The 15,658-nt window shown below is 44.8% G+C and overlaps 1 protein-coding gene and 1 pseudogene across 1 annotated transcript; both read right to left on the minus strand.

Moving 5' to 3' along the window:
- Nucleotides 1–349: 349 nt before the first annotated feature.
- LOC148849128 (uncharacterized) lies at nucleotides 350–2,457 on the minus strand. The gene is made up of 4 exons (XM_088952566.1): nucleotides 1,761–2,457; nucleotides 1,296–1,427; nucleotides 990–1,131; nucleotides 350–899 (listed from the first exon to the last, which is right to left on the minus strand). Exons 1-4 carry the CDS (start codon nucleotides 2,303–2,305, stop codon nucleotides 723–725), a joined length of 996 nt encoding a protein of 331 aa, XP_088808692.1. The 5' UTR covers nucleotides 2,306–2,457; the 3' UTR covers nucleotides 350–722.
- Nucleotides 2,458–13,355: 10,898 nt separating this feature from the next.
- LOC148849129 (organic cation/carnitine transporter 3 pseudogene) lies at nucleotides 13,356–15,043 on the minus strand (annotated as a pseudogene).
- Between the last annotated feature and the right edge of the window lie 615 nt (nucleotides 15,044–15,658).

Consider the following 15,658-nt stretch of genomic DNA (forward strand, 5'->3'; position numbering starts at 1 on the left):
GAACTGGATTGGACCACATCCATTTGTAATGGACTCGCATTAGACTGGATTGGATCGGATTGGACCAAATCCAGTCCAATTGACACCCGTGGACCCTGACCTTACCAAAAGAATGAACATCCAACGGACACAGACCCAGAACCAGATATAAGGCAGAGAAGCCCATTTTTATTTTCCATTTCATGAGTCGACCATCATGGCCGACTTTGGTATAGGGTACCCTACCAAAAGCAGTGTGTTTTTTTAGGGTAGCCTCAAATTTATTTTGCCCTGGGTTCAGTGGACCATCATGGCCCATGGGGATTGCCCATAGAATATAGCATACAAAAAGAACCACAATTCACAAGTGCTGAACACTTCAACCCTCCATTTAGATAGCACCATCTTAACCATCAAATACTACATAGTTAAAGAGTCTAGCATAGCACAAATGGTAAAATTAAGTACGACCCTACACTTAGAGGGTAGACCCTATCACCTGCGCGGAAGCCCCAAGGGCAGCCCAGGTGCCACGGTCAACCCCCTTGTAGTTGGCTGACAACACAGTAGAAGGTAGAAACAATCACCTCAACCAAAACCCTCATATTTCTGATCTAATAAAGCGACTTAACTTCAGTGGCCCATGAGCCCATCCATCTACATAAACTAGTTCTAGTCTCTAAAGATGACGGACGACCGACGATAACCGGAGAGACGAAACGAATATTAATTTACAGACGACCTTAAGAAAAGTGGCCGTTCATCTGTTGCTGAGATGGCTCGATCCGATTGCCAAATGTGCATGACAATACCGAGCACCCCGAGCCGTCGCGAGCAGGGATAAAGCAGACAGGGAGGAATTCCTCCGAGTCGCAAACGAAAGTCGAATTCTTGAAATGCTTTATCAGTGCATCCTTTCCCTGTGAAAAACGCCAATTGATCGAAGGATAAGAGAGAATTCTTGTAGGGATCACCACCTTTTTAAATTCTTCCAACCAAAAGGACTTTACCTGTATCCTTGCGAAAGTAATCTCACAGATTTTCCTGGAACCCAGAATGTCCCACTTGTAGTTATTTATTGACTGTTTCAGAATAGATGCCGCCCTAGCGCTTGTAAAGTTTACAAATGCGTACCCCCTGTTGCACCTACTCCTGCACTCAGTTCAACCAAACAACAAAAGCATGCATTAACAGAAAAATACAGCAATTAAACGAACGTATTATCCTTTATTTCCAGTATCGAGCATGTTTTAATTTTTATCAAGAATCACGAGGAACTGAGGATGAACGGGACGAATTTCGACAGTAAATAATACCTGAAATCCATGGGTAGATACAGGAAATCGTAGGCCAAGGAAATACCAGCATCCTCTGTTTCTCTCTCCGAAATTAGCGTCTGCCTCTCTTTTGAGCAACGCTCGTCAAGGAAATCCAACATCTCCTTGCGACTGAAAACCCAAAATGAACAGAAACCCATTTGGAAAATCATCTAAAAAATACAGAACCGTGTGAATGAAGCAGAATTTCGATCTCTAGTTCAAACAAGCGAAATCAAAATGATCAAAACTGACAAGTCAGTAGAAATTAAACAAACGGCATCCATTTCATGGAAATTTATGGGAAAGAAGAACTAAAGAAAATTAGAAAAGCGAAACCATTCACGGATGGAGAAAGGTAGATTGAAGATCAAGGAAGCACAAACTAGCTAGTCCACCAAACATTAGAGGGACACAGATGGGTTTAAAACGATTACAGGAGAGAGAGAGAGAGTGAAGATCTACCTCAATTTGTTCGGAATATTCTTAATCATAAGTGTGGTCTCCGTGTCCTCACTTTGTGCAGGGATTTGCGTCGAGTTGTACTCCAAATTTTGAGCCGGTCGGTCTTCTTCGCTCACCGACTTAGGTCTCCACTCAAGGGTTTTAGTCCCAATTTTCTTAGCTCCTCTCCTCAGGAGACCATGACCCTTAAACCCCTTCCTGACCATATTTATGATACTTTCCCTGCCTACTTTCTTCATACTGTCGCCCTGCTCCGTCGTTGCCAAGTAAGTAATATCGCTGATCACCGGTGACGGTGCTGGAATGGTCACCCAGGAGTCATTCAGGTAAAAGAAACAATCATTGCAGTAGACAGAAAGAGAATGAGGAGGACGTCGAAGGGCGTCCATGACCGGAAAAGGACTCGAGTAACTCGGATGGAAAGAAGGGAAGAAGTAGGGCGATTGGGGAGGAGACTGGTAAGGGGAGTAAGGAAGGATTCTCGGGACATCCATGGAATTTTCTGGGACGAATTCCGATGCTTCAGGGTTGAGAGCAGTAGCCATGGAATAGAAGGAGAGGGTGAGTTGGGGAGAGTGACAAGAACTGTAAACTTCTAAACTCAACTGCAGCTGCAAGGATGAGAGAGTCGAGGCTTTTATATTAGGATATAGGATTTCATTACTCACTCTGACATGCACTAAAGGCAGAGAGTGATTGTCAGATCACTCTGTCGAAGTATGTCAAGATCCAAAGAAATCAAGAGGACACCCCCCCCGGCACCCATTCATAGTAATTTTCCGTCCGATTGGGATCTAGATCTTGAACACAGTTGTCCATGATTGAAAATTGAAATGGCAGGACCCCATAAACCACCCTATAATTTCCAATCGACCACTTCTGGTGTGGCAGGTATCTGACCCCATAAACCATTTCAGACGTGGCTGCCGGGAGAAACCATTACAGAGACAGAGAAAGAGAGGGAAGTGAAGTGAAAGGGGAAGGGGCGGATCTCATGATTAGATTTCCAACAAGCAATTAAATGCATGGATACGTGAGAGATTTTGGAGGTTTAAGTGGTTGTGGCGCCAGAATGTTTTGCCTCATTTATTAGACAAGCAGTTGGCTCAGGCTCGCTACGATTGCACTCGCTTTCGTACTACTGATGTGTGGGTTGGTTGAAGTCGAACTCTAGTGTTTCCATCGTCCACCCACGAGCAGGCTATCGTCATAACCGTTCAAATACAGTCATGAAGTCACTCAACGGAGAAAGGAGAAGGTGAGAAACCGAGAAAGGGATCATGTGGGCCGAAGTCCTTTGCATGGCTTCTGCACCGAGTATTTATGCGTGTCATGACGTCTACATGATTTCCAAGGCAAGAGAATTTTTGTATCTTCTATGCATCATTTGATATATCTTCTTTGAAGCAAGAAAAAAATTGAATTGCACTGTTGAGACCGATCGTCTATCGACCACAGTTGAGAGGGCGAGCAGCCGCGCACTACAAGCGGAGGTGAGACAAGTATTAAGATGACGGTGAGAGTGAGATTGTCTACTGCGTCAGCCTGACTGAAAGACGGAATTTCAGAGGGAGACAGCGAGAGAGAGAGTAAAAAGAGGTACAACTACTAGGGCCTATAAGTTGGCTGCGACACGGCAGGAGGAAGGAATGATTACATTGGATTGATCTCCTTCCTCGTCTTTCGCTTCCTCCGCGTTCCGGACTTGGTGCATTGCTAATGGTCGCCGTCACAGTTGAGTTGCTTTAAATTTTAGGATCCGTTTGATCCGCATTAACCTGAATTAAATCGATCGGACTTACTGGTTCAAATCAATTATTTTCTTTGAATAAGAGCCATTTTATATCAACTTAGGGTTACAACATTCTGTAATATCAATTAAAACATAAAAAGATTGTAGAATATGAGAGTTCTTTAGGGTTTCCATAACCATACCCACATAAAACCAATTAATAACAAACAATAGGCCCATTGTGGGAGACATATTCTCACACCTTTATTGTCTTGAATCTTCATAGTCATCGTCCGGTTGAGAAATTCCTGTTCCAGAACAGGAATGGAATTTCTGGTTATCGAGGAATAATAAATAGTGTTTGATACTTTGTTCATCACATCAAGTTTTTATTCTAAAAAACAGAAATAACGCTTGGATAGCTATTGAATCTTAAGATTCATATACATATAAAGTATTGTTACAAGTCCTCAAACATAAGTAAGAGTACTAAAAAAATAATTATACACAAATGTCTTCTATTGTCCATCATTTAATAATTGTTGACTACTTAAAGATCAAAACAAGTAAAATAATAAGAATCCAATACACGTCATAAAAAGCAACATCCACAAGTAACTGGTTATTGTCGCACCTCAACATGTCTAACATGTCTAACACTATTAGGAGGGATGAACTGGTCAACCCATATAACGTCATTTTCGTGTGCCTGTGAAAAATAAAAAATGTATGATTATGAAATTCCTTGTATAATAAAGATAAAATAAAACAAAATCGATGAGAGATATACTACTCCCCTAGGACATCAGTAAACCCATTGTTTTTGCCAACTGCATCTTGCCCCGTCCATATGCACAATTTGGACATTCGAAGATTCTTGACTTGCATACTTTATAAAAAAGAAGAATTACATTACACACTTAAAACCAACCAAATATAACAAAGTTGCAATTCATTAATCATTGTACTTAAAACTAACAAAAAATATCTCATTAAAGACTTAAAACCAACCAAATTATCAAAAACATGTTATATCTTAGGCTATCTTATTGAATCAGCTAACGGGTTTGCGATTTTTCTTCGAAGATTTGTCATCTCCGATACATTATCAACATTCACCCCTGGTTGAGCTTCATCCACTGGATCTTCTTCTATCTCAAAATTCATGTTCTCGTATTCATTAAAAAGGTCATCAGATATGCTCTTTCTCTTGATTTCGTCTCGAATAAATTTGTTAATCACACAAACAGCTACCATTATTCTACATTGTGTTCTCAATGAAAATGATGGCATAAGCTTCAAAATGTACAATCTTGCTTTTAACACACCAAAACAACGCTCTATGCAGTTGTGCAAACTTGAATGCCTATAGTTGAACTCCTCCTTCACACCCCTTGCACGTCTTTGCCTTCTAATGTCAGACAAATGGTATAGTTCTCCTCCAAATGGCACAAGAAAGCCAATTTAATTTGGAAACCCCAAATAAATCAGTAAGGTAATACTTTCCTGTTATACCAAAGCATAAATTTTAGTATTAAACTTGGTTGGCAATGTGAAATTAGCAAGAAATTACCTTGAGGTGGTAATTCCCTCTAACTTTGGTCTCGCATCCCTTTGATTGCCCTCATATACATTTTCTTGTTTAAGCCCTACATACTCGTAAGGATTTTTTGACATTTGTTGATGGAGAAATCTGCTAAGGCGTGGGTCTTAATAGTAATTCGTGGCTTATACTGAAGGTCGTACTCACTAAGCTCGATGGCCCATTTCGTCAACCGACCGAAAATCTCGGGCTTGAGTAAGACTTGTCTCAGAGGTTTGTCAGTCAAAACAATTACGGTGTGAGTCTGGAAATATGGACAGAGTTTCCAAACTGCAATTACTAGTGCGTATGCTAGCGTTTTTATCCGCGGGTATCTCGTCTCTGCTCCCTGTAGAATTTTACTAACATAATAGACGGGCCGCTGGACCCGATCTACTTCTTTTATTAGTATCAAACTAACCACCTCGTCGCTTGCCGAGAGGTACAGTTCTAAGACCTCGCCCTCCTCAGGCCTAGCTAAGGTTGGCACAGTAGCGAGGTAGGTCTTTACCTCTTCGAACGTGAGTTGGCAATCTCGGGTCTATTCGAACCCTTTGTCTTTGATTGCCTTAAAAAAGGCAGACAGCGGCTTGCCGATTTGGACATGAAGCGGCTCAAAGCTACTATGTGGCCGTTTAGCCTCTAAACTTCTTTTACTTTTCAGAGTGGTCTCATATCTAGGATGGCCTTTATCTTATCCGGGTTGGCCTCAATACCGCGTCATTTGATAATGTACCCTAGGAACTTACCCGATGTGACACCGAAGACACATTTGTTGGGATTCAGTTTCATTCTAAATCGACGTAGAATTTGGAAGACAGAATCTAACTCTTGTATTAATTCCTATGAGAACTACGTCTTGACGACCATGTCGTCTACATAACATTCTATTTTCATGCCAATTAAGGGTCGAAACAGCTTATTTACAAGTCTTTGGAAGGTCGCCCCAGCATTCTTCAGTCCGAAGGGCATGACCTTGTAGCAGTACAGGTTGAACTCAGTTATGAAGCTGGTTTTTTCCTCATCGGACTGATCCATCCTGATTTGGTTGTAGCCTGAGTAGGCGTCCAAGAAGCTTAGCAGCTCATGTCTCGAGGTCGCATCCACTAGGCGGTCAATTCTGGGGAGGGAGAAGCAGTCTTTTGGGCAAGCTCGGTTCAGGTTGGTGTAGTCAATGCACATGCGCCACTTTCCGTTTGGCTTTTTCACTAGTACTGGGTTGAATACCCAGCTCGGGTAATAAACTTCCCTTATGAAATTTGCTACGATGAGCTTTTCGACCTCCTCGTCGACCGCCCTCCAGCGTTTTGAGGCTAAGTTGCATTTCTTCTGTCTAATGGGTCTGACTATAGGGTCAGTATTAAGTTTTAAGTTATAAGGTCAAGGTCAATACCGGGCATATCGGTCGCGGACCATGCAAAAATATCTAAATTTTGAAGTAAGAAACTCACCAGTTCGGTTCATAGAGGCTCCTTGACAGAAGCACCGATCTATAGCGTTCGAGCCGGATTCATAGCCGAGGTCGGGATCGCGATCGTTTCCTCTGTGGGCGAAGCTCATTCCTCACCTTGCTCTGTAGGCTGCTCCAGCTCGAGGTCGTAAGCTGCCTTGGTTTTTCCCTTCAGGGCGGCAACATAACACTTGCGGGACTCAAGCTGGTCGCCCCGTGCTACCCCCACACCGAAGTCTGTGGGGAACTTCGTTGTCAGATAGTAAGTGGAGACCACTGCCCGTAGAATATGCGTAATTGGCCACCCTATTATGGCATTGTATGGGGAGGGGGTCGCGACCACCAGGAAATCGTGGTTGAGTTTGACCGCACAAGGCCATGTGCCGACTCCCACAGGTACTATTATCTTCCCGAGTGGCCTGACTTCCTCTCCGCTAAAGCCCACCAGAGGAGTGTTTAAGGGCTTCAGTTTGCTTCTCTACAACTGTAGCTCGTCAAACGCCGACTTGAAGAGGATGTTCGCCGAACTACCTGAATCCACAAGTACGCGCCTGATTTCGAAGTCGCTGATCCTTAGTTTTATGACAAGCGTGTCATCGTGGGGGTAGTGGACACCTCGCGCATTATCTCCCGTGAAGAAGATCGGTTCTTCTGTTTTCGGCCTCTTTGGAGGGTTTTGTCCTTCTCGGGCTGCCTCGCGAACTGACTTCCGGGCTGTTGCTGAAGTACACCCTGCTACCACCGAACCTCCCACTATCACATGGATGGTTCCCCGAACTGGCCTCTCTTCCAAAGGCTGTCGTTGCAACGCTTCGGCTGGTCTACTATTGGATTCGGGGGCATCCTTTCCGTGCTCCCCTTGCCAACCTGCCTTATTGTTATGCTATACAAAATTTCTCAAGTATCCGCGACGGATGAGTCCCTCTATGTCATCCCGGAGATTATTACACTGTTTGGTACTATGACCGTGATCTCTATGAAAACTACAATACAGATTTTTATTTCTCTCGTTTGGATTTCCTTTTAGGCGAGGTGGCCACCTCACGTATGGGGCGTCTTTGATCGTCATCAAGATCTCGGTCCGCCTCGTGTTTAATGGCATGTAATCCGTCCGAACTGCTAAGGGAGCTCGGGACTATTGGCTTGGCTTCGCCTCCCGGGCTAGGTTTCTTCTGTCACCTGGGTTGGAGGGCTCACCTTCTCTTTTCCTTTTCTCGACCCTGCCTTCGGTCTTTTGGTTGATATCTTCCTCTATTCTCATGAACTTGTCTGCAAGCTTGAGGAATTCGGCCACGGCCACGGGTTGGCTAGCTACCATGTGCCAATTGAACTCCTTGTGCGTTACTCCTCTCTTGGCCGCCGCAAGCTGTACCGCGGGGTCTAATCGCGGTATCTGCAAGCACGCTTCATTGAACTGCTTGATGTAGCCCCGGATGGATTATCCTTATCTCTGAACTACTCCAAAGATGCTTTCCTCAGTTCTGGGGCACCGCTTGCTGGTGACAAAGTGTGCGGTAAAAACCTACACGAACTGGGTCCAGCATTTTATCGACCCAGGGGCCAAGTTCTTGTACCAAGTGCGGCCTACCCCCTGAAGGTGGTGGTGAAGGCCACGCACATGCATGATTCACTGGCCCTAGCGATGTGCATTTGGGATTGGAAAGCGTTGACGTGGTTGTTGGGGTCAAAGGACCCATCATACTTGTCCAAAGGTGGGAGCTTGAAGTCTTTGGGCATGAGGACTACTAGGAGTTCTGATGCGAGGGGGGAGGAACTAAGAGAATTGGGGCAGCTTTTACCTCGCCCGAGCTCGTCTCTTCCTTACCTCTGAGCTCGGGCAGGACACGGGTGGCAGTTCGGCGACTTCGCTAGTGCCTTCATTGTCGAGTGGGCCTGGTACTGGCGTTGTTGGCCTCTGTGTTGCTGAGCTTGATTGGCCCGGAATGTTGATAGTCTGCTGCTAGGGTGCTGAATCGATTCTCTGTGAACGGGAACTCAGGCTTGGAGCACCAAGGTGCTGACTTTACGGGCGAGGTTCCCGACCTGCCTACGAGCTGCGAGGCGGGGGTGATTTTCCTTTCCCTTTGGCCTGGGGATGAGGCCTGACTGTTAGGGGTGTTCTGGAGTTGGGAGGCTTTTCTCCTCGGTGAGGGCGTCCACCCTGATGGGAGGCCTTAACCGACTTCGGAGCAGGGTGCCGAGGTGGAAGCAGTGACTGGTTCAGGGGTAGTTGGGGGAACTACTGCTGATAGTGGTGTTGAGAGAGGTGGTGTAGTACTTGGTGCTGCTGGAATTGTTGCATTTGGGCTTGCATTGCCCGCATGCATTGCATCAGGTCGTCAAATTGGTTCTGGCGAGTCGCCAGGGGAACAGCAACTGGTTCAGCAAAAGTTGTTTTGATAGGGAGCGAAAGAGGGACGTTCATGGCAGGAAGGTTTACGGGCACCACTGTTTGTGGCGCATTCAAGCTGGGGATCCCGTCCACCGGAAGGGGGATGGTGAACTGTCCGATGCACACCACGGGGACTTGGAGTTGTTCCTCGGTGGTGTTCGCCTCTGTGCCACGTCCGGCATTGCTGGAAGAAGCCATGAGTGTTGGAGTTTTTGGAAGAAGAGGAGGTTATGAGAGTTTTAGAGGGAGGCTTTTAGAAGCATTCCCACAGACAGCATCAATTGATGGTACGCAATCCGGCCGATCCTATCTATCAACGGCCTTGCCTCTGAACGGAGCTACAGGGAACCTGAAACGGAGAAGATGAGGGAACTCCGGGGGGGAACCCGATGAGATTGCTCCGAAGCTCAAGTTTGTATTCTCTCAAAGGCAAGATAGAACCAGATGGCGCAAAGTTCACATACCTTTTCTTGGGGGGTAAGGAGCCTTTTATAACCACTTCGCGCACTCACTCCGAGGCTTCTATCAGATCGGGTATGATTATCTCTACGCTCCTGCTAGTTTGGGTGTCATCACCTCTGCTGGGATAGAACCGCCACTGCTCTTTGTCCGAGCCGTCTCTACAACTGGAGATGGTGGTAGCAGGTGGCGATGGCAGGTGGCCGTTTGAGTGCGGCTGTCAAGTGTCAGATCCCAGGTCAGTCAGGTGCGTTGCCCCTAGGTACGGATTTCCTCGGTGTCAGGCGAGGTACGGTTGTTCAGTTTGGCGTTCTGGAGGCGAAGTGCTGGAGTGGTGGGCGAGGTGAAGTCTTGAGTTCGGATAGAGGAGTGTCCCGAACTATCGTGGGGCGGGCCGGTTTGGGTTGTTGCCTTGTGTGAGGCTCAGGGCCTAAGGGAGAGTTCGAGCTCCTTGTAGGGAGTTTGGGCTCTTAGTAGGGAGTTCGGACTGTTGGTAGGGAGCTCGGACCGCTGGTTCCTCCCTTTGGTGCTCGCGCCTTGGGCGCGCTATTGTGTCGAGCTGTTGCCTTTACCACGTATTGCGTAATAACGAGTCGGGCCAAATCTTCCTTCATCAGCTTCAAAATGTGCAATCTTGCTTTTAACACACCAAAACAACGCTCTATGCAGTTGTGCAAGCTTGAATGCCTATAGTTGAACTCCTCCTTCACACCCCTTGGACGTCTTTGCCTTCTAATGTCAGACAAATGGTATCGTTCTCCTCAAAATGGCACAAGAAAGCCAATTTGATTTGGAAACCCCAAAGCATAAATTTTAGTATTAAACTATGTTGGAAATGTGAAATTAGCAAGAAATTACCTTGAGGTGGTAACTCCCTCCAATTTTGGTCTCGCATCCTGATGAAGGAAGATTTGGCCCGACCTCACAGTTATGCGACACGTGGCAAAGGCAACAGCTTGGCACAAAAGCAAGCCTACGGCTCGAGCACCAAGGGGAGAGACCGGCGGTCCGAACTCCCTACTAGGGGCCCGAACTTACCCTTGGCCCCAAACCAAAAAGTAATCCGAACTGGCATGCCTTGTAACAGTTCGGGACATACTTCATCGAACTGGCCTGCCTTGTAACAGTTCGGGATACACCTTGCCGAACTGGCCTGCCTTGTCAGTTCGGGATACACCTCGCCAAACTGGCCTGCCTTGTAACAGCTCGGGAAACCCCTCGCCGAACTGACCTTCCCTATACACCTCCGAACTCAAGACTTCGTCTCGCTCACCACTCCACCACATCACCTTCAGGGCACCAAAACCAAACAAACCGTACTACGCCTGACACCGAGGAAGTCCGTACCCGAGGGCGCCGCACCCGACTGACTTGGGATCTGACGCTTGACGGCCGCACTCTAAACGGCCACCTGCCACCGCCTCCTGACACCGCCATCTCCAGTTAGAGAGACGGTTAGGCAGTGACGGTTCTGTCCCTGCAGAAAGGACGGCACCCAAATTGACAGACGCAAGGGTAATAATACCCGACCTGACAAGGGCCTCGAAGCGAGTGCGCGAGGTGATTATAAAAGGCCCCCTGCCCCCAACAAACAAGATATGTGAACTTTGCGCTATCTGGTCTACACTTTGCCTTTGAGAGATTGTTGACTTGAGCTTCGGAGTTATCACACCGGGTTCCCCCTGGAGTTCTCTCATCTTTCCCGTTTCAGGTTCCCCGACGCTCCAGCTCAGAGGCGAATTCGTTGACAGCTAAGACCGGCCGGATTGCACTCCATCACATCCCTTTGATTGCCCTCATATACATTTTCTTGTTTAAGCCCTACATACTCCTAAGGACTTCTTGACATTTGCTGATGGAGAAATCATTCTCATTGGATGCACCCATTGCAACGATAGAATTTTGCTTAATGTAGTTTGTGAATGCCTGACAAGATTCACCTATGAGCTTATTTGTTATCCCTTTCTTCCACTTTCTGTCTTTTGGTGTGACAATGTCCTTAGGATCCATGTTCGAACCTTATGCATCATTCTCCGTAGGTGTTGAATCTTGGGTATTTTATAACTTGAGCTTCAAGTCATAGTAGACATTCAATGGAATTTCAATCAAAATTTGAGCATTGCTCTATTTTTTGTCATAATCTAACACAAAAGATGAATTTCTCTTTGTTTTATCACTATTAATCTCTAACTACCACTCCAATTTCTGTTATTATACTAATATTGTAATTACAGCATTACCCATAAGACAAAGGGCCCAATATCTAACGCTAGAATTAATAGAGAAATAAAAGCAAAGAGACCAAACTAACCCTACAACCAGCTTTATCAGTTCTGAAAACTCTCTAATAAAAATGTGTAAATTAATTCCACCCTCTAAAATGATTAATCCCACCCATGAATTCTTTCCCAGCTTACAGGCCTGAATAAGTCCATGTCAACAGATCATAGGCAACAATACAACTGAACCATCCCAAATCATCCCAAATCTTAAATGAATTCATTAAAGGTAACATCTTCAAAGTACCTCCAATGCAAGCATGTGATATTCATGAATTTGGAAGCCATTTGATTTATAACCACTTAATACAAACTTAATATAAATATATCTTTCAGGGTGCTGACACAATGTATCATCTTCAAAGGGCAGATCTATCATTTTACAAACTTAATATAAATATATATTTTAGGGTGGTGACTGACACAAGGTATCACACCCACCATTCGAATATTCTCTCTCCTTCTTTTCTGGCTTTTGAACTGAATTGTTGAGATCACTTGAACAATTGAGTATGTATTACTCTCTTATAGCATTACTCTTGATCTCTCAACTTATCTTGATTTTTATTAAGTTTGGTTGTGGTAAAACATTACCGGCCTCCACTTGGACCGAAGGAATTTGAGCCCCATGTCTAAACTGGCACACATTCCTAAAAAAATCACCATCAAAGGACTTTCAAATCGAAGTTGGACAAATAGGGTGCAACTACATCAAATTACCTATTCCATTAAATGGTGATGAGTTGAATGCAATTTCTGAAGGATCACGCATCTAGTTGGAAACCTTAATACAAAAGAGGATAGATTGACAAGTGCCATATTTTTGGCAGAAATATGACTAACTTGCTCAAGAAGCCAAGAATGGATCCCCATTCACAATAAACAAACTGGTTCGTAATCAGGAAGAGTTAAAGCTACTACTCTCTTGATGTACTTCATACTTCATATAAATTGCCAGCCCTACTCATAAAATCCCTTCCCCAGGAAGAGACAATAGACAATAGACCTGGTACCTCGTTTCGAAACTGATGATCGACAGTGGATTAAACAACGAGCCTTTCAGCACCTCAAGAAATTGGAATTTCAAGACATGCCTCTAAGATAATATATTACTAGCGGAGTTACCCGTGCTGAGCACGGGCTTGTATATATTATGATAGTATGAGAACTGATTTGGATCTAAATCTCACAAAACTGATTTAGGATAATAAACACTGATTTCTTTGTCCCCAACCGAATTCAACTTCTGTAGGGTAAGTTAGTGTTCGCATGTTCGAGCAGCCCTTGTAATATTGTATTGGGAATATCTTTTATTTAATAAATCAATTAAGTATAGAGATATTTTCAACGTAAGGCTGTAAGATCTGTTGGAATGGGCTTTGCCCTGACTAAAGCCAGACTGTTCCCAAAATATTTCAAAATGAAAGATTTTTATTTATTTTGTATATATTTACTTATTTTATTTTATATTTTATATTTTTGTTTTTTTAATTTATTTAAACAATTATTTGTGTTATTTTATTATGAACCCCATTTCATTTCATCTTTAATTTTTACATATTATTATTATTAATATTTTATTTTTTTACTTTCTTTTTTTTTTTTTAATTTTTACATTTTCTACTTCTTATTTTTCTCTCCTTTTTTATTTGTATGTTTTTTTATTACTTTTCTCTTTCCGCCATTTGTCTCCCCTAATCAAATCCTCTCGGCCAATCACAGACCCCCTTGTACTATGGGGTCTGTGACAAAGACCCCTTATTCTATTATACCTGTAGTATGACCGTGAGACAAAAATCCCCTCCGTTAGCCTTCCATCCAGATTGATGAGAAATCTGCCGTTACAATATTTTTTATCCCTATACTACCATTGTAGGACAACCTTAACCTCTTTTCGTCTTTTATACGTTTTCTCACCTTATTTTTCCCTTGCAATCATCCATCGTGTCATAAGAACCCATTTTTCCTCCCGGCGGCTACCAACACCGGACTGAACACCCTGCCGAACACCAGCGCCTGACTAACCATCGACAATGCCGAGTTCCTCATACACGTCAGGAACAACTCCAGTGTGTATATCAGCAACACGCTGAACATCATGCACGCGCTAAAGAAGCTTACCAGCTCCACCGCTACCTGCAATTTCTGTCGTGACTCACCCACCACCACGCACATTATACTGTAAATCCCGCTTATAGCTGTGCACACCAGCAGCGAACTTCTCCTGTTCACTTCCGATAAGAAAGAACGTCAGCAATGACGATGGCAGCTCTGATAAGGCATTGAAGGTGACGATCAACTAACTAAAGGCCAGGTTTCCGACCCCCAAAGGCATCCTGTATTACACCATTCCGATGCCGGAACTGACGGTCATTACTGCCATTAACCGTTGAAAGGCCCACTTTTTCTCGACCAATGCCTTGATAGCAGAGTAGAGACTGCCATCAAACGTCTCCGGTATGATGGATGTGCCGGAGAAGCTCACGCTTAACCTGAAGCTACTTTGATTCCTCGTGGTTATGGTTCTTAACGTCTCGACTGCTTCGTCTTTGCGTCCTTTCACCAGGAGCCATCTCGGTGATTCGCGCACTGCAAAGTGGATGATTATACAGTAAAAGATGGCTGCCACGGACGTCCACAGATAGAGGGTCCCCATGAAGACTCTCGGTTGATGTAAGCCATGGCCGGTAAAGACAAGAAAACGAATGTGAATAAGAAGAATCCGATGATACCCACCTTGCCTCGCCATCGTTTTCCGACGATTTCCGTCGAGGGGACGAACGCACAAGTTCCGATCGTAGCGCGACCGAACCCGTTAACGAATCTCAAGAAGGCGTAGACCCAAATGTTGGGAGAAAAGGCCATTAAAGTAGAAGTTACGGACATCTTCAGACATGAGAGGACGAGCATGTTCTTGCGACCGAGAAACGAGTCCACCAGCGAGGCAGCCCACGAAGAATGACAACGCCGGTAACCCAGCGATGATGGGGCCGGTGCAGGCGAGGTTCCATTCCGACAGGACGGATGTCCGTGACGGCTTATCCCAGGCCCATGCATCCTTGCGAAGTGAGCAAAGGTTGGCGGCAGAGTTGCAGGAGGGGTCGTCTTGGCGAGAGCAATGCCAGGTGGGCTCGGCGTCGGTGAAGACGTTAATGAAGGTCTGCTAGGCATCGAAGACCCATGTGAAGGAGACCAGGATGGCTTGCAGGAGCTGAGACCACCCGAAACTTCCTATACACCGTTCGATGGTGTCGTCTAGAGAGGGAACATGCTTCTCGAGTCGTGGGTGTTCGTTTATATGTAGGTGTCCGTCTAAGGTGGCCACATTACTAGGTCCCACGTCATATGTAGGTGCTCGTTCATGGTGTCCAATCACTCAGATAATCCATGTCCGAGTTGGAGTTGTGCACTGCATTCATTCAAAGATTCCCACTTTTGAACTCAAAACTTCATGGTCACAGAATTGGAGATAGAGATGAAAAAGATGGACCCACATGAGGCAAAGCCGTCTGATAATGGGTGGGTGTCTATTTCCGCCAAATTGAAAATGTTAACTCGATTTGTGAAGGGTATTTCCGTCAAATAACATTTGTCGCAAAAGAAAGTATTGGGAGGTTATTGTAATTTACCCTAAAAAGTATTATATTCGGATCAACAGTTGATAAGGCAAACACAATAGGAAAAACACAATGTTTAATCACACCATTCCCTAATGAAAACACTCCAGGATGTCGATTGACCCAAAACAAGGAGTAAATAATTAACGGCGAATAACAGGAACCTGAAGCATTTGAAGCTTGAAGGGAGATCTAAGTAAAGATGAAAAAGAACGACAATAACAGATAAACAAGGGCGTGTTTCAATCCTTCTCCCTTTCACATTCGTCATTGGCTAGGGAATTTACAGAGAACAGCACTTCAGAGTTTCATCACCGTCTTTGGTAACTTCTACAGATCCCCGTCATCCCATAGCAAAACACAAAGAAAGAAAGAAAAAAAGGATAA

The sequence above is a fragment of the Nelumbo lutea genome, chromosome 6 (assembly GCF_056320005.1).
Source record: "Nelumbo lutea isolate HS-2025 chromosome 6, American lotus-T2T, whole genome shotgun sequence".
NCBI lineage: Eukaryota > Viridiplantae > Streptophyta > Magnoliopsida > Proteales > Nelumbonaceae > Nelumbo > Nelumbo lutea.